The following is a 24,277-nucleotide window of genomic DNA, read 5'->3' as shown; positions in this document are numbered from 1 at the left end:
TGGTGGTAAAGTTTACAATAGACTCACGCCTTCAGGCCCAGATGGTGTGTGATGTCCAAAGGAACTGTTAGTTTTGAATAGATCCAAAGCTGTGTTGTGTGCTGGTTCCTGAAGGGCTCTTGGAGGGGGGGCTTGTTGATGGAGGAGTTTCCTAAGTGGATCATCACATGCCTATGCACTGAGGTCAGCTGGCACAGCTGGATCTTTTAAGAGCCACAGTCGAGCTCAGAGAAGGTTCATGGGATTAAATTTGATCTTTTCGAGGGGTTTTGTCCTTTTGCTTCTTTGAGAATGCTGGTGAAGTGATATACATGGCACTAATGATAAATCTTAGTTTTAGTTAACATCATCACTGGTTATTCTGATCTCCAAATACACTTTACTCAAGTACTGTACTTAAATTCAATTTTGAGTTACTTTTGGTGGAACATATTGTAATTATTTCTCCACTACATTTATTTGATAACTTCAGTTCATTGTAACTTTGCAGATTCAGATAATTCAGCATTGATATGCTATTACTTGTGATTTTTAACTAATCAGATAATGTTGAAACTGAGTCAGAACACAGAGTGATGAATACTGACAGGGAGATGCGGCTGCATCAGAGCCAAATTAGAGCAATTGTAAATGTATTTATTTTATCAGCAATCTGACACAAAGATTCTGATTATTGGAAAAATTCTGAATATCGGATACGGTTATCAGGACAATAATGGTTGCGATTTTGGCCTTTCTCCTATCCTGTTTATTATTTATGTATAGATTAGGTTAAATCTGCAAACATGTTAATGTTTACTTTGACATTTTGTGTTAGCTTTTTTTTTAGATGGTTGTCTAATACAAGACTACATTTCTTTCAAACAAACATTTTAGGAATCGCAAAAATCTAACAAAAGCATTTCGATGTTGACAGTAAATGAGTGAAATTTGTAGACTACACAAAGCACTCTCAGTTTCATTTTCAAACACCAGAATTCCCCCAGAACTTCCCAGCATAACGTTTTGACCTTGACTGTCGGTGTGGAATGCAGGTTCAGTTTGAGTGTGTGTGCTCAGCCTCTGTTGTCCGCTGCGGTTTATTGACCGACCTTCAGGCTAATGATTAATGCAGCATTAAAAGCTCCTTGTGAGGCCAAATACAGGTGTAAATCAAACTATCTTGAACATATGAAGGACTGTTTATGAAGCAGAAAACCTCTGAAGTGACCTAAATTCTTGCCTCTATCAAGGGATAAGAAATCAATCAGGCCATTGGTTTGGGTGTCTAATCTCCAGTGTTCTGACTCATGCTGTTTGATAATGGTCTCAGAAGACTCAGGGGCCTAATCCCGGAGGCACCCCTTACACTCCTGCCCTCCTGAGGGGCAGCCATTCAGCGTTGCCAGGTGGGGAGGAGTTTTTCCCAAGGGGATCAGAGCAAGACTACCCTCCCTGTCTCCCAACAACAACTGGGGAGGAGTTGAGCACCAGAGGTTGTGGACGGGTGTTGAAGATGAGAGTTCAGAGTGGATCTCGAGGGACGGAAGAGCTTTATTAAGATGTACTGCAAAACATGATTCCCTCTTTATCCCCCTGACGGAAACGGGGTCACACACTGTGCACTTGGCTCTGAAAGACCTAGCAGATTAGCAGTCTCCTTAAGAGCCATTTTTTTTTCTTTCTTGTTAGTGAACATCCTAATCAACCAATTAGGAAACAGAATTTTCCTCTTGTTACATGCTTTAATGCGGGAGGTGAAAGTCCTCTTTTAGGCCAGTGGGAATCGCCCAAAAAAAGTAACTCTGTGCTATCATGCTAAAGAAAAACAATTAAAAAGACAGCAAGAATGTGCTTTGAAGTATGGTATTCTAAAAGAAGATAAGGGTATGTTGAAAGACAAGTTATGAACGTTACATGTAGATGCATCACATATAACCAGCACAAACATTTTGTCCTAAGGGGATTGAAGTAATGTGTGATGCTGCCAAGACGGTGCTAGGCACCCAGGAAACAAACCTCCCAGATGTGATGAAAACACTGAAATTACCAATATTGCACAGTTTTACAGTTATCGATCATGCAGTTGCAGGTTCGGTCAGGTTCGTGTTTAGAGGAAACTCACAGGGTGGATTTAGATGTGATTCATCGAGCAGTGGGTTGAAATTCATCACTTTGTGCGTGAGTCAGTGTGAATCAAGCAGGAGGAGCGGCTGTGTGAAGAGTTACTAACAGAGCAGGCAGGGGCTTGTATCTTTCAGTGGGATGTTCTGTCCACAGCGCTGTCACTCTTATCCTTGTTGTTTGTTTCCTATGCTCAGAAAAATGCCTAACAAAGATGCAAATGACAGACTTGCTACAGGCGGCAAAGTGTTAAGAGGAATCAAGGTGCTTCAGTGTGGCGTCTGTGATCTGCCATCAGTTTCCCAGTGAAGAGAGAGAGATACAGAGTCTCTTTTCTGATGCTAAGAGCTTCTGCAGCTTTAGGATATATATTTGCATGCTGAACAAAGATATTGGCTGTGTCGTTCCTGTTTTCTTTCCCCTGATTTGGTTAGAAAACAAAGGCCACAAGCCAGTCAATGTGAAACAGGATCAAAACACACTCTGGGTTATTTTTGGAGTCTCGTAGGCAGATTGACAATGAATTTTGACTTGAGGCACTAATAATTTCAGCTGAAACAGTCATTAAGGTGTGTCCTTCTCGGAGACGACTGCTCTTTAACTGTGTAGTGCACACTCATCGTTCATCATATTAAAAGTCTGCTCACAGGTGTTGGAGGGATTCGAGATGATGATTTAGAAGTCATTGAGGACTTTTACACACTTTTTCTTTCTGGTTTCTTGCTTTGGTGGATTGGTCTCATTACTGCTGAATTTGAGGTAATGCAAGGATTGACACATTACATAACATGTATAGATTACAATAATTAGGCCATTTATACTTTTTTTGCTCTAAAATGTTTAAAACATACAATCAGTTCAACTCGACCAGATTATTATTATATGTTGCTATTTTTGTAGACGTTTATAGCATTTTTCATTGTGCACTGTAATTTTTCAACTAACGCTGTTATTACCCTTGTTTGTGTCTACTTTGTTTCCTTAAGCCATACATCAAGTAGACATTGTGTTATGTCAGCCTGTTGTGAATGCAAAACAGTAAACAGAAGTTGGATATGTGGACAGAGCAGTTTTAGATGTCGGAGAAAAGAAGACTTGTCCTGGGTATGATTTGCATGGAGGCTCGTTTGCATCAACTGATGTAGAAATGCGAGTCACATCATCACAGGGTTTTGCAACCAACGAGTAACGTCATAGCTGCGTGTTGTGACTTATCTTGTTCTCAGAGAAGGTCGTAATGTTTTATCTGGAAAGCACACACGCTGGAGAATATTCTTTATAAAGGAATGCTTTGTTTGCAGTACACCAGAAACTTCAGACAGATACCGATCATCTCTGTCGTATACGTGTCTGTGGGCTCTTTAAAAAAGTTAATAACCAGGTGCTGCGGTATTCATTTCAGTGTTTCTATTCACCTCCAAAGCGCCTTATTAGGCACTGCCTGTCAGTCATACAGCCATGATGTCAGAGGCGGACGAGTGTATGAATTGTCTGCATTGTTAACTGCATGATAAGCTGAAATGGAAACAAGTGTGGTATTCACATTTTTAGTTCTAGACTGATTAGTCATGGAGCCCCTCAGCGAGTGAATGTCCTGTCTGCTTTCAGCGATGAAACACACTGAAGCATTTACCCTAAATCACCTGTTGTACGCCCAACGCCTCTTTCTTTATCATTCGTAGCCATCACATGCACTGATTTTGTCATCAAGTAGGGGGTCTCGGAATAGGAAGCTATTTCATTTCACTTTTTCTTAGACACACAATATCTAATTTCTCCCTAATCAAAACAATGAAAACAAAAGATGTAGTTTGATGACATTGTGAAGTAGTTGTGGGATCACTGCTGATAAAAATCTATGTGACATGAATTCTTCCAGATGAGGTAATGTATTTTGTAGTTTTATTCATGCCATGTTTAGTCTTGTTTGCCGTCTTCGTTCTTCATTCTTTGATTTATTATCTGATCTCCTTGCATGTAACACGCTACGTCTACTATCTAACATTTTAGATATCTCACAGGGTTTGACTTTTTTTTTTTTTTTTTTACGTTTGGGATGATATAAGTAGACAACTCAACAATATATATAACATAGTACTCGTTGTTTTAAACCTTGGAATGCTGAAATGTTTATGTGTTTTACGTTAAACATCATTTTAGAACTATTTGGGTACAGGTTATTTTAGTGTCCGCCAACATTGCATCAAAGTGCACCACTGTCCAGGGGATTTGGATTCTCTGAAGTTACAAAAGAGAAGGGAAGGTCATGCTTGTAGCATTAACACACCTTTGTCCGTAAATGTTAACCTCGGCTTAACAGCCAGGAAACTAGAATTCAAAGAATTACAATGAGGGGTTTGGGGTTTTTTTCTCCTGAAATTCCAATCATTTTTCCTTCAGCAACAACATTAGTAATCTGTTCACACACAAGATGTTGGTATCATGTAATCCATTAAGGATCACACTACAGACTTAGTTAGCTTCTTGATGTTGACTTTGTTGAGACTGTAATGGAACTGCAGTGAATCATTGTGGCTGTCTGGAATGTAGTCCAAATACTATACTATCTTTGTAGCCTTGACTTGGTTAATGGTTATGTTTGTGAGTTAACAACTGTATTGATGCAGAGCTGAAACAAAGGAGAATGTTGCATTTTTTTGAGGTAGTATAATTTTCTGAAAATTGAGGTGTGTGAATGTGGAAACCCATGGCTTGGCTGAAAAGGAAACTTTTTTCTGGATCCTATATTTAGCTGTGCAACCTCTCTCTACACATTATGATTTAACAGGTCTGTCCACTGAGCTGTTGAAAAGAAGTTGTATGATTTTTTTATGTGAATGAAGACGAAAATTCTGCTTCAAAGTAAAAAAAAAATGGAGTTCGAATTACTAAGTTGTGAAGCAAACATTCCCTCACATTTGACCAACATGTGAACAACATGAAGTCTCCGCAAGCTAAATCTGACTTTTACTTGCACGTGTTGCATCTCATTAAAGATTCCCGGTATTATTGATTTTAACTGCTGTAGTTACTGTGATCAGGGTGCTACTCCTCCTTCAAGTGGTTAAAGAACAGTTGTCACTGATACCACAGTAATTTAAAGCTAACGGATGAGTTGACTGTTCACAAATGTGTGTTTGAGTGCAGATGTTGTATGTGACTGCCTTCGCCAATTTTGTAGAAAACAGATGGTTTAAACTAGTATGTGCTGCTCACTGTTACGGTGGTTTCTTTTTATAGATCTTTCCCCGCAGTGATTGCCAAAACGCCATTTTGGCCTTGAAGGATAGATTCCACGAACTATTTCCACCCCCAATAAAGTTATCAAATTAAAGCTGTCAGAAAGCTGCCCTTATCTTTGATCAGTCTCAGTTGCTGAAGGGAAACTTGCTTGAATGTGACAAGACGTTTATTTTAGTTTGTATATTATTTTTCCCCTTGTTAACCATCAAGGCAATGACTACTGAAACTGCAGTGGCATCATCAATTGTACAACCAACAGATGCAGACCCACCCTGACACGAAAGACAACAGCAAGACACAACACAAATACTTGTATAGAGACAAACACATAAAAAACAGCCTATTCACGTGTTCCTTAAAGCAGCTACAAGGAACTTTAAATTTTTTTGTTGATTTGGGTGCTCAGTAATAGATTTGGTTGAGAAGCCTCTATAGTCAACATTCCCTCATCCTGTTATATCTTCTTAATAATAAGCAACCAGCAAGATAAAGCTTGGTAGCAAGGCCAGCGTAAAATATCGTGTTATAAGCTTATTGTTCTGCTGCATTTGGCAATGAACTGAATTATCCAACTACAGAGCAGCTACTTTCCTCAGGCCATTGGACTCCTCAACTGTAATTTTGTAATCCTTCGCAGTGGCACGCATTTATAATTTTATGCGTAGAAGTATAGAAGTATCACTATTAAATTGAGACTGTTTCAAAACTGGTTAAAAACCCTCTGTAGTAGATTTAAGTGAAATCTTGTATGTGTGTTTTAAAAGGCAAAATTTGATACCAGACACTTAACAGTCTTCCACATCAGACAATGTGGCACAGCAATGGGCATGGCTCTGCCACTGTGGCTGCATATCCCTCAGAGATTAGTTATAAATGTCTGCAGATGCTTAAGAGACTCTGTGGCACCGAGCAATAACCAACATTCTGCTTTTACACTGTCTGTATGATAATGGCTGCTTATTACTCAGCATATTTAGAAGCATCATAATTGGTAAATAAAGGACAAAAGCATATCCTTCCCTGTCTGTGCACACTTGATGAAGTGGAGGGATCACGAGTCATGTTTGTCTAGAGCTACAGGGAGAATGGAAACACTTTGCATTACATCGCACAGGACTTCGGCTTATCTTAGACCTGTATGTTGACCAGGTCATTTGCATTCCTCTGCATGGCTTGCTCTTACAAAGTCAGCGAGTTGTCCACCAGCGCTGTTTTCCCCAGAAACATGTGGTGTGTGGTATCAGCCACAGATAATGACTGCCTTTAGAGTGAGTATCTGAAGTGGACGATCAAAGCTGTGGTAGGAGCTGAGCTGGTGCTGAAGTCAAGTGTGCTCAAGTCCTTAGATAAGTCAGGTTGTATTCCTTCATTACCACTGTCAGTTCAGTCATACTTTTGTCATTTTGGCACTAACAATGTGCATAAGGAGATTTATGTCATGATTCTGAATGATTATATATTAACTAGCAGAGTCTCGGTGTGGAAACTGTGCAAACATGGTGTTGATTTGTGCTGTTCCTTCCCCTCCCTTTAACTTGGCTCTGACTCCAGTCTGCAGCACAGCAGCCTTTATTATAGAGGGAAGTTGGCTGTGAGGAAGAGAAGGAAGGAGGAAGGGAGTTTCACATGCCAGACACGCCAAATCTCAAAACCAAATGTAAAGACAGAAGCGGCAAAGGAAGCGGAGGAAACCTTGTTCTAATTCATAGTGGTGTAGTGAGTGTAATAGCTCACCGCTACACTCCCTTTACACCATCAACCCTGTGATTTGTCACGGAGCGTAAACAGAGTTTTCTCTCGTGGTCGGCTCCTGCTTACCAGCTCATCCTTTTCTCCCACTGAGGTTTTGCATGGGAACTTGGTGTGGATTGTGGAGCAAGTTGTGCAGCGTAAACTAGACTCTCATGAGCTCAGTACTGACTCATGGAAAGTTTCACAATGCCAGAAGGTGTGTGTCTGTGTCTGTGTCTGTGTGTGTGTGTGTGTGTGTGTGTGTGTGTGTGTGTGTGTGTGTGTGTGTGTGTGTGTGTGTGTGTGTGTGTGTGAATAAAGTGAAAAGCAGTTTGATGCTCCTTGTGAAGTCCATCCTCCAGCTGCATATCACTCTTTTTTTCAAGAGCTCATAAATCACTCATTTTGAACACTTCCCATGGTCCCATGTGAAATATTTGTCATGTTTAACATGATTTATTGCAAGAAGAGCCTTGCAGGAATGTTCTCTATAAAACTGTACATGTGAGATAAGTCAAGTCTGCGGTCAGTTTGGTTGCAGAATGAGGGAATAGCGTTTTTCCTGACAACATCAGGTTTGTGTTATCAGCTGTGGGCTGCTGACCGACGATGCACATCTAATGATGAACATGTTTAGGTTAAAAGCCTGTCAACACACTGGTGACAGAGCAGGTATTTCAGGCTCATGACATAAACTACATCTGTGGGCTATCAACACCAAATTATGCTCTCTATCCCCACTTGGCAATATCACCTGCTTGAGTCATTTCACTTAGTGTTTTGCTTAATGATGCTTCCTGCCTTGCAGATTTCCAGTTATTAGTCTGAAGTAAAATTGCTTGACAAAGCTTCAGTTCTTAAGTTGGTCTAAATGGTTTTGACCCCTCTGACCAGTGAATATTTAAGGGAAATGGAGCTCTCTGCACAGTGGCGGCTCAGTGCTCCGTTCTCACACCGCCATGACTTCATATATTTAGGAAACATTCATGAGGAAAATTCCCCATTTGGCCAGGAAGGATGTGAAAGTGGATATGGTTTCCATTTCTCTTAAATTCAAACTTAGTGCAATAAAGACATATAAACAAAGCTTCTGGTCCCCTTCCACCATTTTTCTGTTCTCATCAGTCTCCCCCCCCCCCCCCCCTTTGTTTTTCCAACGTTCAGTCTTCAGCAGTCAGGAGAACAAGAGGAAATAGCTGGGTTTTCCACAGAATATGTAGTGTTCTAATATAGTCCTTGTCAGTAATGATCTGAGCAAGGCCTTTTACTGTAAACCACTCCTGTGTGTCTCAGTCCAGGCATAGTAACAGGTCTCCTAGGTGTCTTATTGATTTCTGGATAGTAGTCTATTCAGCTAGCTCAAATTATATTTATCCGACTATGTCCCTGGACAGTGTTTAAAGTTATAGCATTGGTGTTATTCATTCATATGGCGAGAGATGTCATCACAAGACAAAATGAGTGCGTCTGTACGATTCTATTAGTGCTGCAACTTATGATTATTTTTAATTTAGATGAATTTGTCAGTTATTTTATTGATTAAACGATTAGTTGAATGGTCTCTTAAATGTCAGAATTGTTGTAAAATAGCAAATCAGTTTTTCTAAAAGTTCTCAAATGTCTCATATTGCGCACAACCCAAACATATATACAGTTTTCTGCCATAAATTAGTAAAGAAACCAGGAAATATTCCTTTTTAAGATGGAATCAGAGAATTTTTACCAAGAAAAGCAAAAAAGAGACATTTATTGTTAAACAGTTGGAGATTTACGTATTAGCTGGCAACCAAACAATTAATCCTAGCAGAGCTGGAAACAAACCCTTAATGCAGCTGTACAGAAGCCGCCAGTAAGACTGGTTACATGGTAGCTGTGGAAATAAGATTGATTGCAAAAGAGCAAGGACAGTGAGTTTCCCACTGTCCCACAAAATGTAATGAAATTATACCCACAAAGCAACAGTTGTCTTCAAACCAGTGAAACAGATAACCCTTTGATGCTTGAAAAGGTGGTCATTGTTAAGTTGTGTGGTTTCAATGTCAAAGTGAGATGGATAACCAAGTGTGTTGACCATACTGCCATAAAATACACTGTTTTACCATCTGTTTCTCGTATCTTGACACCTACCTTCTGCCTATGTCCCTCTTACCTATCCCAGAATCTCCTCAGTTGTCCTCGCCCCTTTCCACCAGTGAACATGACCAGACAAACGTCGTCTTGGGCCCAGATTGTTACAACCGGCTATGTGTGGAGCCACTGGATGGAGAGGGTGACCGTCCAGTGAGCCTTGTGTCCACCCTGTCCTCTGGTTCATCCCGCGATAGTCATAGCCTCTTTGGGAGCACCGTAGCCCTTCCTTCCTCCAACACCCCACCCATACCGAGCGAGGAGGACATAGACCTGGAGCTGAGCCCAACTGAAGGCACCGGAGAGCAGGCAGGGGACCAGAGTCCCACCCTCACAGGCTCCAGAGGCCGCTGGCAGGAGCGGAACAACAACAACGCCACCTCCAACAGGAAGGCAAGTGGTGAAATACCTCACATCACCGCCTCGCCTGTTGTCACAGATGCCATGGCGCCAAATCCAAAGCTGTCCTATGTGGACCGTGTTGTCATGGAGATCATTGAGACAGAGCGCATGTACGTCAGGGACCTGCGCAGCATCGTGGAGGTGAGTGAATGTCAGGATTATGCTGACTGACTCAAATTGAATTTTCCGTTACAGTTGGTGTTTTTCACTTGCAGCCCAGTATTCACTGTGAGCCAACCATCTGATGTTATAGAAAGTAAATCATCAGTATTTTGTGTATTTAAAGCACATGTTTGACTTGGATTAATATACAGCTATGACTTCATGTCTGTAGCCCTCTTTGGAGTCGATTTACTGTATTGGCTAGCAAGAGCCAAAATAAGAGAATTGGGCTTAATGGCTGTTGAGAGAAAATAACGTCTACTGTGTTCCAAGCAGCTGTTTGTGGCCACAAATGAGTCTGCTATTTGTTAAAATAGTCCACTTGATTTTTCATTTGCTTTTCATTGAAAGGTTCCATTTCTGATTTCCTGCTTTTCTACACTAATCAGTCAATCGAGAAAAAATGCAAAACTGACATCTGGCAATTGTGTGCTTTGTTTAAAGATTTCTAGTTTATTCAGATGAAGGCTGTTGAGCTGTTTATGATCTGGTCATTGTGTTGTATATAAACCACTCTGTGTATTTACAATGCAGTGAAAGTTAACAGCCTGGAATTATTGACTCCGCTCATATCTGGAGTTCAAACACAGTCAAACTGGGACACAGTGCAGGTCTTTCATGCTCAAATTCTTGGGCTTTCTGATCTTGGTCAAAGACTATATAAACCTTGTCTCACAGATGTGAAGCATTGAAAATGGGCCAGGGATGATTTTACCTCTCAACAGAGCACTTGCATCTTATCACATGGTCTACCTTTTGTAGTCTGGAAACAACTTTGAGACCAAGAAGCCTCTGTGGCCCCTCAGTCTTTCCTGCTGTCAAACAGTCTCCACTGCACTGATGGTAATGTCTTAAACACGTGAGGCATTTCTGAGACCGTCTGGCAGTAAACCAGCTAGCACCTCTCCTCACCTTGTCTCCGACTGTGCTGGCGTCTGGCAGTTGCTTTGGGAGGGAGCGCTGCCCGTGTCGCAGCTTGAATAACGACTTGCGCCTGACAAACACTTACAGCTATTTCAGTTGACGGGAGCAGCAGCCCAGCCTGGTCTGGCCTTGCTCGCACGGGCCCAGCCTAGCCTCGGCTCTCAAGCCCTCCAAGCCAACACAAACACCTCCATCTTGCGCCAAGTGGAAAAATAACACAGATGAAAGGATACCGATTGTTTTTTCCATAGGCTACAGTATGGGAACACCGTCTAGTACAGATGTATCTTATGTCCTTTTATGATTAGAGTATGGCTTTCACGAAACTGATCTCAAGCAGCTCATTTTATTTCACACCAAGCCTTGAATCTAACAGAGATGTGTGAACTCCTTCCTCATTCTGGCATTGTTTTTCCAGCAAACTAATCCAAAGCTCCCAATTGATATTGACTCTGAACTCAGGAACAGCTGTCGATACTACGTCCAGTCGGCCTTCAGATCTGATCTAACAAATCTCCCTCTTCAACTGTCTATCCATTGCATAAAGATTCGAGAACAGCTGTTCGACTCAGCTGGTCTCGCATGTCTAAATACATCCCCAACACCTGGCCCGAACACACCCATAATAATCATACTCAACATTGTTGTAACAAGAATGTGTTCAGTGCTGACAGAATTCAGAAAGTTTGATTCTGTATAGTTTTTCTTTAAAACTTTTTAATCTGACCTAGAACATAATAAAACATTCCTGCTTATTCTTAAAGAAAGCACAGCTTGAAGCACTATAAAAAAAAAGAGACTAAATATATAACATAGCATGAAATCTCTTACATTATGCTAAAGGTCACATGGAGAGTTTTTCTGTAGGAGACTATGAGACGCCCTGCTGACTGCACGTCAGCGTTGCTCTCTGCACTGGAATTCTCACATCCATGAGCGGCTGCAGTTCATTCAGGGGAGCGATGTGATGACTCCACTCTCTGGACTGCAGAGTGTGTGTGTCTGTGTACTTGCACCACATCGTCTGGGAGGCTGGGTGTGTGTACAAGCTGTTTACTGGTATGCTCTTTATATAGTCGCTGCATGTGTGCATGTTTGTCCCACGTCAACTTACTCCTCTACTTGTTTGGAGTTGTTTGTGTGCCACATGAGTGTGTAATTGACCAAGAAGGAGGGCAATCATCCAGATGTTGGCATATTTGGCCACTGTGGGGCTTTTAAAAATATTTTTATCTACTTCTGAATACTCCTGAGGTTCAGGGGGAGTCGGGGTCCTTGAAGGGGAACAGACTGTGCTGATGTTTATGGTCTGGGTACCACAGACTCCTCTACCAGACAGTCACATCGACTTCTAGTCAGTGGAACAAATCCTTAAAAGGATCCTTGAAAGGCCACATTAATTGAGTGTGAATTAATGTAGGGATCCTTCTTTCATGAAACAGAAAAGCCTCAAAATCATGACGCAACACTTTTACATTTATTTACATTAGATGACATGTCATACACAGTAGGGATCACTTGGTCAAATGTACATCACAGAGGATAACACAAATTGTTTTTCTATATTCATGCTCCCTCTACTGGTAAGAATTTGGAAATGCTTGTATGACACTTGACTCAGGGTGTCACCAAATATTGACAAGACCTCTTTATGTAACCTAATTACTTTATGTGTAACTCACCCTCATCTGTTTTTTACAGGACTACTTGGCCCACATCATTGATATGAGTAACCTCCCCATCCGGCCAGAGCAAGTCTGTGCCCTGTTTGGAAACATAGAGGACATCTATGAGTTCAACAGGTAACTTTCAACCACCAATGCAAGCAAACTGTGAAGATATATGCACATATTTTAGATTAGATGTTAACCACAGCTTTAATCCCGATCCAGTTTTTTTGTAAAGTATATCCTACTGAAAAATGGCCACAACAGTCAAAACTACAGGATAATCATTGAAAAGACACTGATTGCTGAATTTGTGTTTATATAGCTGCATAATTATATGATACAATAGACAATACAAGAATGAGGAATGTTAGATTTCAAGACGCTTTTGATATTTTCTGACATAAAACAGATGCAATGAGAACCAAAGGGACGACACAATCTGCAGTAAACACTTTTGCAAACATCTGAAAGCCAGGGGAAATGGCGGTGCAGCTAGCTTTACATTTAATCATCTTATGTCAGCAAGTGCTCATTGCTGACCACGCTGCTTGCCAAAACACACATTAACATTCCTCTCTCCTCTCACAGCGAGGAGCCTCCCTGCTGATGCCAAGGCTATCGTACAGCTCTGAACCGCAAATGGGGATGATTTGGTTCTTATTACCTTCTAATGATATTCTAACCAGCTGTATAAGAGAGATTTTGACAGATTTTGGCTCCAGTGGGCCATACGTTGCTCTTTTCTGAGACATCAGGCTTTTCTTCTTGAAATGTTGCACTTGAAGGTTGGGTAGTTAGTAATGAAAGCAGTGATACTGTCTTTTATTAGATGGATTAGATTCAGTGTTATTGTCATTGCACATAGTACATGTACTGATGCAGGTGTTCAAAAAGGTAAAGAGTGGTGTACATACCGTATGCCTGAATATATAGATATAACAGTGAGGGGTATCTAATGAGTAAGCTAAGATAATAAACTATGAACAGAATGAAATTAATACACTCATACTAGAGTATTGTTTAGATGGAGAAATACTAATACTAATAACCCTTAATGTTAATCTTTTAGACTGAAACAGAGATGTGCCATTTGCAGGATGCTGCAGATTTTTGTTGCAAGACAGACCAGTTTCATGTAAATCTGTTCAGTAGTAGTTTTTTGTAAAATCCTACTGACAAACCAACCAACCATGAAACAAACAGACACTAGCGAAAACATAATCTCCTCGGCGAAGGTATAAATGTCAGCTTTGCATTAACAGTGCCATGATTAACCAAATGACACTTGATGACAAGTCATGAAGAAAGACTCCTTTATATTCATGACAGGTGTCATGTCTTGGTTATGACGGTATCATACGCACACTTATTCAAATAAAGTCTTTGTAAAAGGACATATTGTACTGTGCAGTATGTACAGTAGAAGTCCTGATAACGATTTAGTGACTGTATTGGAATTTAAACCCTTGGTATGCTTTGCTGACTGAAGAGGTCACTGTAAACTTAGTCATTAACTCACATTTGACGTGAACATTAGTTGATTAATTCATAAACAGCCTTTCTCTTATCAAGGAATTTATATTACTTTGTTTCACTTGACCCATTTCCCAGAAAGTGTTAAGTAATGTTGACAAAGCAATGACGCGATATGAACAAATATTGACCGAAACAAATTTCAACACCAAGATTGTTCTCATTGTACCGCGTACATGTTGAAATATTAGCTTGTAGTTAATTTCAATGTATTCAATTTAAGGTATGCAATGCTGTGTGATGTATTGTGTTTGATATTTATGTTAACTGAACAGCTTTTGTGCAGAGTATGTGTGCTGTTTTGTGGTGTTTAGGTTTGTACAGTTGTGTTTTTCCACAGTCACCCTTCCCATCATGTCTCCCTTTTCTCAGTCATGCACATTGTATTGAGGTGATAACACACCGTGTAAAGCTGGAAAATACCGTATAACTCTCAGGTTTTGGTTTCCCAAGCTCTGAATAAAGCTTGTTATTGATGGGACTGTGTGCATGGAGAATTCCAAGTCAAATGCATGTTCTTTCAGCTCTGTCTGAACATGCTAAAATGCTCTTGGGTTTAAGTGTATGCTGCCCTCTAGTGGAGATATTTTTTAACAGCGGTCACGTCTCACTTGAGGAAGATATAGAGGACACAGAAAAATATTTACATTGATGTATAGATCACTCATCATTATCCCTTCCTTCTGTTTAGCCTGGACAAATGAATACACTTACAAAGTCCAGTAACACTCAACTCCCTCTCTGTTGTTTTGTTCTGCATTTCAGTGAGCTGCTGCAGTCCTTAGACATGTGTGAGAACGACCCCGTGGCCATCGCTCGATGCTTTGTAGATAAGGTGAGAGGAACCATCCTCCTCAAACAGATGTACAGTGATATCAGTTTGTCACAAGGTTAAACATGAATGACACTGTCTGATTTGTGTTTCCCCAGAGTGAATACTTTGAAATATACACTCAGTATTGCACCAACTACCCCAAGTAAGTAGCTGAAATGTGTTTTATTATATTTAGACTTTATCTTTGAGAGTAAAATTTGACATGATGACTATGATCTTCTGCTGACCTCCAGCTCAGTGGCATCACTGACCGACTGCATGAGGAGTAAAACTCTGGCCAAGTTCTTCAGGGATCGGCAGGCTGCTCTGAAGCGCTCCCTCCCTTTGGGCTCCTTTCTGCTGAAGCCAGTCCAGAGGATCCTGAAATATCATCTGCTGCTTCAGGTACAGAGTGTGCTCAGTGGTCATAAAGTTTTCCTCTCAGTTGACCTTACAGGCATTGGCAGATTCATGGTTCTGTTTCTTATTAACGAGTAGTTAATGTAAATGCTTCGACTAAAGACTGATTTTAACATCTTTGGTTCTTTGCGTTTATTGATTATGAAGGTTATGGAGGCTAAATGCTTATTCAGTATTTTAAAAGCTAAAATAGCTTAGAAATAGAAAAATAACAAAGGGTTTTTTTGACACGCATCTCTCTTTGTGGAAGGATCTCACTAGTTACTTTGTCTGAAGTTGTCCCTAATCTTTTTAAAGGAAATTGCAAAGCACTTTGACCCAGACGAGGAGGGCTATGAGGTCATTCAAGAGGCAATAGACACCATGACAGGAGTGGCCTGGTACATCAACGACATGAAGAGGAAACACGAACACGCCGTCAGAGTGCAGGTGAGGTGGAATAACCATTTATGTATACATGGTGCCTTTTGTATTTTTTAAAGGTGTATTTATATTGCCATGTAATCTTTTACATACAGTACATACTCAGTCAAGGTGCATTTTCACCCCCTCTCTACATACACCTTCTGATGTTGCTTTTAATGCTCTTCTGAAGGGCAAAAATATTTTTTTTCATCAATTTCCAAGCAGATATTGTCCGTGGCAAATATGTTAACCTTCTCGGTATCAGTTTTGACATATATGCCTTTTCTCAAAGCTGGTTAAGTGTTAAAATGAGGGCTATAGCTTTTTAATGAGTTCCTTAGTTTGAGTCACCGACTCAGTGGCAGCTTCAGCTTCCTCCTTTTCTTTGTAGTATTGAATGTGGATTCCAAATATAAGCTTACATGTGGTTGACATTTTTACTTCCCTTCATACCAAAGGAACACGACTGAGATGTGTGGGGGGTGTTTTCTTTACTGTGCATCCGCAGGAGATACAGTCTCTTTTGATCAACTGGAAGGGTCCTGACCTGACCACCTATGGAGAGCTGGTGTTGGAGGGCACCTTTCATGTCCTGCGGGCGAAGAACACCCGTACGCTGTTCCTCTTTGAACGAATGCTCCTCATTACCAAGAAAAGAGGGGAACACTATGTCTACAAGATCCACATCTCGGTATGGGTTTTTGACACTTTTGACTTGATTAGTGATTTAATGGATTTAAAGGGATTTTTTATGAGGGGGAGAAGGAGGAGAATGATGATGTTGGTGTGTAAAAGAAAAGGGAATAAGATGCTATTTCCAGTTAAATGAATAAGGGACATATGTTTGATAAGGTAAAAAACTGAATGGGTGAAGCTTCAGCTACATCACTACATTCATTTTGGTTGCAGTGCTCCACTCTGATGCTACTTGACAGCGCAAAAGATCCCCTACTCTTCAGTGTCATCCATTTCAAGCATCCCAAGCAACCCCATACAGTGCAGGTAAATGTGAACACTGCTGACTGTGACCTTTTCAACGCCTTATATTGCTATACGATGTTCTGTACTCTTTAGGTCTTATAATTTATAACATTATTGAGGAAAATACAAGTATTTGATTCTTCTTTTTTTTCAGTTTTTTTTGCACACACTTAAGAGCCGCTCTACCATGTCTCTATTCCCGATATGCATGAGTTTATTTGGCGTATCTTTATTAATGTCAATGACTTCTTCTAAATGACAAGTACTTGTAATTCCAGGCCAAGTCAGTAGAAGAGAAGCGCCTCTGGGCGCAGCACATTAAGAGGCTCATCCTTGAGAACCACAACACCATTGTCCCACAGAAGGTAAACAGCATCGTCCTTCACTTCTCTCTTCTCGGCTTCTCAAGAATCCTATTTCAACGCGCTGTCTTTCTGTTCTTTAAAGGCAAAAGAGGCCATCCTGGACAATTCTAACTGTAAGTGTTACAAATAGAGCGACGTTTGTAATGCTGAGACTAATTCAGCTGTTTCCACAGCAACCAAAGATGCTCACAAAGCCAGTGCTGCTCACAAAAGATGCGGGTAGTTCATTTTCAGTGGAAAATATGGATGGCTGTTTAATTTACCAGGAAGGTGTAGCCCATAATCCATCTATCTATGTGGAGAAAATTGTTTTTGTAATTGCGTCTCTGAGTGTAATGACAGATCCCTCTGCTGCTCAGATCCAGGGAAGTACCACTACAGTCCTGAGAGGCTCAAGAAAGCAGAGTGCTACAATACTGACGACTTCCATCTTGGAGGGCGAAACGAGAGAAGGAGATCAGGTTCAAGACCCCTTTATCCATCAGTCTATTTATTATGTACCTGATATATTGAAATATCAAAAAAAAAAAAAATATGAATAATGTTGCTGATGATTAATTGTTACTTACACCATCAGTAAGTTGTATGTTTTTCAATTCTGTCTTTTTAGAGCCTGCAAAACAAATAATAAGGAGCGCAAAAGGTTGGTACATTGTAGGGTTATTTATTCATCATTAGTAAATAGTTGATTAACTGTAAAATTGCCATTTATTAAGGATGGTTATTATAGAGTGATCCTGTTTGTTTACACCATTGTATCATCAGCCAAAAAGGAAGATTTATTTGATTTATTGTTTAGGGTCTTTTGAGTAAGAGCTGTCTAAATCTCAGTAGCTCCTGTGCTTTGTTCTTTTTCAAAGACACCTGGATAACAGATCAAAAGACGTAATGAATTTAATTATATGCCACATCGGTCAAAGGCTTTGTCATAGGCAAGCTCTTTTTCAGTAGTCAAATTCAGCCTCGCCCTCAGATCTGCACTTCTTCCTGCTCTGATCTATTCTAATTGGCCATTATGAAAGAGAAAACCTCTGTATTCTTGTCCCCAGTTCGCCTTTGCTCCCAGTCCAGATCAATTTTTCGAACCAATGTAATGAAGAAGCAATTTTCATGTCAACCTTCCCATCTCGGTGAGGGAGTAGGTCATCACATCCTGGCTAATTGCATCATGTCCAGTTTGAGCCTCTGAGAGGAAGATGTTTCTAATTGGTATTTATCTAATCACAAGGCCTCCCTTAAGTCTGGGCCAGACTAACTACTGCCTCACCCAGTTTCTGCTTATGGAGGCAGAGAATGTGCCGCAACCATAACTATATGAGATGCATATGGTATTCCAGTTGTTTCACCGTGTAATATTTGACTCAAGCTTGCTTTTTTCAGCCTTATTGAAGTTCTCATTTGTTTATTTTTCCTCCTCCTCTCTGTTTGTTCTCCACACAGCTGTTTTGAAGGTAAGCGTCTGTAGTCTTTTATTAAACCCCGATTGGCTTTTTCATTCTGTCATATGAAAGCACTTCTTTTTAGGTCAGTCTGGGTGGTGAGATATGATTTATCCAGTGTTCACTCAGCAGTTCAAAGTTTTCTGTTATAATTGCAAAAGAACTCAAACCAAGAATGAGTAAGTGCAAACCTAATCTTCCCAGAACATACTTTGACTTAAATCATATCTCACCCAAGCCTAAAGCCGCTTTATGATGATTTCATCCCATTTAAAGCCTTGCAATCACAACATGGCTCTCGCACTGGCCTTGCAATAACAATCCACATGTCTATGACTTCACGCTACAGCATGCAGACAGTGAGGGTGCACTGCTGGGGGAGAGGTGCTCCCTTCAGCCGGCCACTAGTGTCAGTACGCTGACCTCCAGTCTAGGCGAGCCCCAGGCTGAGAGGCCATGTGTGGACGATCTGACTCCCAGAAGGGACTCTCTGGAGCAGCTAAGTCCTACTGACAGTGACCTAAAACTGGGCTCTTCACCCAGTGAGGGGGGACTGGAGCTGGAGGAGGCAAAAGAGGAGGAGGATGAGGAGGAGGGGGAGAGTTACAAGGAAGATGTACTGATGGAAGACGACCAGGTAGCCGACTTTGCCAGCTCAGTGCTGGCAGCCATCTCCTGCTGGCACTATAAAGCCAGGGCTTTGCTTTCTACTCACTTCACAACGGTGAGGGTTTCTGCCACCCACGGGTTCCCCATTTCCTGCTCCATTCTGCTAGCTTTCCAATACTCTCTGCCACTCTTTCTCCCACGCTGGCTCTCATCCCTCTCCCTGGTTTTTTTTTTTTTTCCTAATTTCATAAATAGAACCAACTAACACCTGCTAACATTTGCACTGTGCACATTGAATGCCTCAGGTTCAATTCATGCTTTTGAAGAATGCATTGAATGAAGTTTTTTTTCAGTCAACTCCAGAACAACTTAAAAGTCAGACTTGGTGCATGTGTTTGCCTGCATTGCTTGTGTTTTGGGGGTTGAAGGTGATGCCACTGTGCATGATTGCACGCTTCCACATATGTGTGTGTGTGTGTGTGTTTCATAATTGTGGGACGTGATTGATGTTGAAGCTTATGCTGTTGAAACCATGCTTGCATTTGCATCTGAAACAGGGGCTTATTGTGCCCTGTTAAATGTTCTATGACTTCAAAGGTTAATGCAGCCATCTAATGAAATTATCATTAGAATAACAAGAGCTTTGCGCTTTGATAATCATATTGCCTTTTGTCAATAACCTTTTGTCAAGGTTAAGTGTTATACCAGTATTGTTTTATGAATATAAATTAATGTCATTTGAACTGGAAGACTGTGTTAGTGTTTGTTCACTGTGACAGATTCTTCTGCTTCATGCCTACTCAGTGTCTGTAGGACAATTTAGAGTACAAACTCCTGTGTTTCGCTCCCTCAGGATGATCAGAACGGAGATCTGGCCGTAACTGAAAACAACACAGGCAGAGGAGGTGGAAACTCACAGGCGGGAGGAAAAACATGTGCATGTGAAAGAAACTCTTACCATACAGGTACTCAATAAAGCTTTCAACACATTGATGCTCGCATCCATTCATTTCTACTCTCATGTCCACATGCATAACATTTATTCACAGTGCCGAAGAAAGGCCATCTATCCTCATGCCCTTAATATCACTGAGTTTATTGTTGAGCCTGTTTTTTAACCATTCAACAGTTTGAATGAAACTCTTCTCTGCGCATTTGTTCTAATTAAATAGCCAATGTGCTCAATGCTACATTACTTTATGTACATTTCCTACCTAATAGATGCCCTTTGCCATGAGCACAGAATTTATCTGAGGCCAATTTGAATCATGCCTGTAGCTGTATTATTGCCTTGAAATTAAAATGCCTCGCACGGACACACACACACACGCGCACACACTGAGGAAAGGAACATTGAATTCGGAGCCAGGTGCTGTCCCCAACTGATTCTCATGGTAACTTTGCGAAACAGCTCCTGCGAGAGTGCAGCTTGTTATTCTTTCTAACCTTATCTCCACCACACAGCTTCAAGCTGCAGTTTTTTGCAATTGCAGGCACTCCAAAGGAGCGGGCACCACTTGGAAACAGATTTAGATAATGGCCAACTAGTGTGACATCAGCACTATGAACACCGTTAGAGCAGCAGACAGGGTGATGTTCACCATTTTAGTCACTAAGGGAAGTTGTTAGCAAGCAAGCTTCAAATGTACAAATTTGTCTCCTTAGTTTTTTACCACACTTTGATATTTCACATAGAAATAGGTCAGTGTAATAAAACTGAAGCACTCATAAAATAAAAGCCATGCATCATAAACTGTGGATGCTTTAAATTAAACTGCCAAGTTGACTTTCAAAAGGTCTGTTAAGACAATGGTGGATGGAGGGTGCTTGAAATTGTAACATCCCTTTTACTCACTACGTCCCACTTTGCTACACCGCTATTATGTTTCAGGTCAATGAGGAGGAGCTGTGCCCTTCAGACTGTGTCCCTCAAGTTATAAAGAAGAGCGATCAGCTGGAGGATGATGACACCCGATGCTCCGAGTCTCACGCCTCCCCTGTGCAACAAGAGGACAACCCACCAGAACCTCTGGATGCCTCAAGAGAAACTGGAGAAGAAGAAGGGGAGAGCGATTCCTCTGGTCTCCAAGCTGAGGAGACGAGTGTACTGACGAATGGGGAGTTCTCAGAGGAGGAAGAGGAGGTCCTTTCAGGCAGTAAAAGTATCCTACCCTCCTCTGTATTGGACCAGGCAAGTGTGATAGCTGAGCGCTTCATCAGCAGCCTCTCCAGACGGAGCAGTCTGGTTTCGGAGGACTTGGGTTCTGTTGCCTGCCCCTCACCCTCCATAGATAATGAAGTCTTTAAAAGCCCCTCAGCTTGCATGGACTTTGAGAAACAGGGCCAAATGTTGGTCAGCTCTTCCCCAGAGCTGCAGGTCACCTCAGCAAACCTCTCAACACCTGCTAATGAACCTACACTGAACACTCTCATTGAAGGGGAACGCAGGTCCACTCTGTCAAAACAAGATCGCCTCCTCATCCACAAGATCAGAAGATACTACGAGCATGCAGAGCACCAGGATGCTAACTTCAGCATCAAGCGCAGAGAGAGTCTCTCTTATATCCCAGCAGGTCTGGTCCGGCACCTGAGCCGACAACTCAGCAGTGGTCCTCAGGAACCAGCCATCCCGGTCCACAAGAAAGGCCTCTCTCGGAACCGGCCCACATCCTGGGCTGTGTTTGACCTTCCTGGCTTAGAAAAGAGTCGAAACACCGATGCTCATCAAATAACGGAACCCCATAGACCGGTGGAAGCCAAGGCGAGATCGAAGAGCATCTCGGAAGCCTCTACTACAGAAGAAGAGTTCAGACCCTCAGCAGAAATGCTCAAGGTTTGGCAAGACATGGAAATGGAGGAGGAGAGCCCGGAGGTCCAGCAAACTGCAGAGGAGGAGCTTAATGACTCAAGAATAGATGTGATACAGGATATCAGCTCAGACACTTCGGATGTTAGAACCAGTGAGCAAACGCCTCAAGCTATTAAAGACTCTGAAACAAACAACACCTCAGATGGTTCCTCCATCTCATCACCAACCACAACCATTCAATCAGTCGAGGGGGGATCCAGTCAGGACTCTAAGACCCCCTCGTCTCCAGAGAAGAACCATGTCAGCCCAACACATCTACCCAAGATTATTAACTTCCGAACAAGTATGGAGGAGGACCAGATTCTGCAAGACATGGGAAAGATGAAAAACAAGGTGTTCCAGCTGGCACGTCAGTATAGTCAGCGCATCAAAAACAACAGACCACTAGTCTGGCAGAGGAACCGAGAAGCAGCAAACCAACAGGGCTTCAAGAACATGCCAGCTGTCCAGGAGGAGCGGACGCAACAGAGGAAAAAGGGTAAATAGGATGCAAATGATGCATTGTTGCCTTCTTTTGCAGAAAACCTCAAAAGCATTTGTTGCAATGTTTTGTCTGCTTTCTGTGTATGTATGCAGGTAAACCCAACCTGAGATTGCCCTTGAACGATCAGACAGTCATCCATGAGGAGTGCTCTCCAAGCCCAGCCCCCAGCTCTGGAGCCAGCTCCCAGAGCACCCTCACCTGTCCACAAAGCCCACAGTCAGACACTTTCCACTGGCCTGATGTGCAGAATCTACGCACCAAATACACCTCCTGTTCCTCAAAAGTAACCGCGAGCTGTTCAGTCCCGAACGGGATGATGGAGTGCTGCACAGACAGGTGTAACAGCTGCTCTCACAAATATAATAGCTCCGCTGACCTTCACAAAGCTCTGGCAGACTCTCATACAACACAAACAGACAAGGACTGGCCAGAAACTCAAACCCGACTACAGCCCCTGCTGTGCAGGTGGAGCTCCTTGGACCACATGCTTGGATCTCTTTCCCTCCATGAGGTGCAGAACCTTCAGGAACCTGTGAGGACCTTCTACACAGGCAGTCAGATGTCTCTGATAACAAGAGAAACTAGCAAACTACAAGACGAGGACAAAGTGCTCCAAGAGGGCTCAGACTGTTCTGCAAAGTCTTCTTCTCTGAAGATGACAGAAAGTAATCTAGTGAAAAGCTTACGGGAGAAGTTCCAGAGCTTAAGCACAAGCTCATGAAGCATGTACATTTTTATAATCAGGGACTATCACATGGAAACATCTGCCAGTTACCTCCCGTGTTCCGTTTTTGCCCTCAAAAGAATGCAACTTGTTGTTTGCACATTGTTTTTAACAGAATGACACAGTTATACCATGAAAGGGATTTCACAGGTTATTGGTGAGGGCCACAAGGGGACAGCATATTGCTTTTGAAAAATTGTATTCATTTGTATATTTGGTATTCTATCTGCACTATAAGATACAAGTTTATGTAAAAATATGTTATCTGTATCAATTGAAGATTAGGTTCTACTTTATGATTATATGCATCTACTTGGTTCCCTCCCTCAGGTGGTGGTTCTTGCTGTACTCACTTGATTATCATTTAACCAATGTAAGCTGTCGGCTGGAGTTTCAGGGGAAAGCAAAACGGAGGTAAAGTCTCATAGACAAGAGAGAAGTCTCTGAGCATGCACCAAAGAGGGTTTCCTTTTAACATAGTTGTCTTTTAATGCTTGTGGTCACAGCAGAAATGTGGTTCCATGTCTACGGTCGCTGCTTCTAAAATAGTTTTCACACACTGTATCACTGGAGCTTTATTTTTCTCGACAGGTTGTATATTTTTCTTTAATGTTATTTATGAAGCTGTATATTTGGGAGAGATTGGCCTCATGTAAATACTGACAAGTAGCGACCCTTTTTACTTTTCCATTCCAGAAAATATATTGTTTCATACTTGAAGTTTCCCATATTTTCAATAAAAACAGAAATGGTTAAGTGTCCATATTGGTCTCCTCATTACTAGAGATGCACCGATCAGGATTTTTGGGGCCAATCACCGAAAGCAGTATCTGCCGATCCCAATATTGCCGATCACCGATCACAGTGTCAAATCCATAAATTCTTCTATATTGTTGTCTTGTGTAACTTTCATATATTTAATTAATGATTTTTCTTAAACAACATTGACATTGTATTATTAAGTATAAAAATTAGGAGATGAGAAAGTATCATGAATTGACCACCGTTTTATTGCAGGCTGAGGCAATGTGCAATATTTCACACTCTAGAGACTCTTAGAGACAACTTGGACTCAGCTTACATAGAGTAACTGTAGCTTACTAGTGGGAATGCATGCAGTCAGGGTGGGAATTTTGTCATTTCAGGGGCAAGTCCATTTGGCCTGCACTTTTTTCAGGGGCACCAAGGCCACATGACAGGGCACAAAGGCCACTGAGTAAAATGTGTTGATTTACCTTTCAGACTGATACCATAACAACCTAATTTATAATA

At 41.5% G+C, this 24,277-nt stretch overlaps 1 protein-coding gene across 1 annotated transcript in view; it reads left to right on the top strand.

Moving 5' to 3' along the window:
- The window catches only part of LOC115566111 (pleckstrin homology domain-containing family G member 3-like), a 33,657-nt gene extending 9,891 nt beyond the window's left edge, over positions 1-23,766 (top strand). The window contains exons 3-18 of the mRNA XM_030391836.1: positions 9,236-9,747; positions 12,394-12,494; positions 14,661-14,730; positions 14,826-14,872; positions 14,964-15,114; positions 15,427-15,558; positions 16,043-16,225; positions 16,444-16,536; positions 16,794-16,880; positions 16,963-16,993; positions 17,240-17,341; positions 17,491-17,523; positions 18,321-18,331; positions 18,669-19,190; positions 20,820-22,275; positions 22,374-23,766. Coding sequence (XP_030247696.1) covers positions 9,236-9,747; positions 12,394-12,494; positions 14,661-14,730; positions 14,826-14,872; positions 14,964-15,114; positions 15,427-15,558; positions 16,043-16,225; positions 16,444-16,536; positions 16,794-16,880; positions 16,963-16,993; positions 17,240-17,341; positions 17,491-17,523; positions 18,321-18,331; positions 18,669-19,190; positions 20,820-22,275; positions 22,374-23,002 — 4,160 coding nt within the window. The 3' untranslated portion in view covers positions 23,003-23,766. The remainder of the gene's footprint in view (positions 1-9,235; positions 9,748-12,393; positions 12,495-14,660; positions 14,731-14,825; positions 14,873-14,963; positions 15,115-15,426; positions 15,559-16,042; positions 16,226-16,443; positions 16,537-16,793; positions 16,881-16,962; positions 16,994-17,239; positions 17,342-17,490; positions 17,524-18,320; positions 18,332-18,668; positions 19,191-20,819; positions 22,276-22,373) is intronic.
- The last annotated feature ends 511 nt before the right edge of the window (positions 23,767-24,277 follow it).

Source organism: Sparus aurata, chromosome 16 (genome assembly GCF_900880675.1).
Source record: "Sparus aurata chromosome 16, fSpaAur1.1, whole genome shotgun sequence".
Lineage (NCBI taxonomy): Eukaryota > Metazoa > Chordata > Actinopteri > Spariformes > Sparidae > Sparus > Sparus aurata.
The sequence above is the reverse complement of the archived record's forward strand: the minus strand, read 5'-3'. Positions and strand labels throughout refer to the sequence as shown.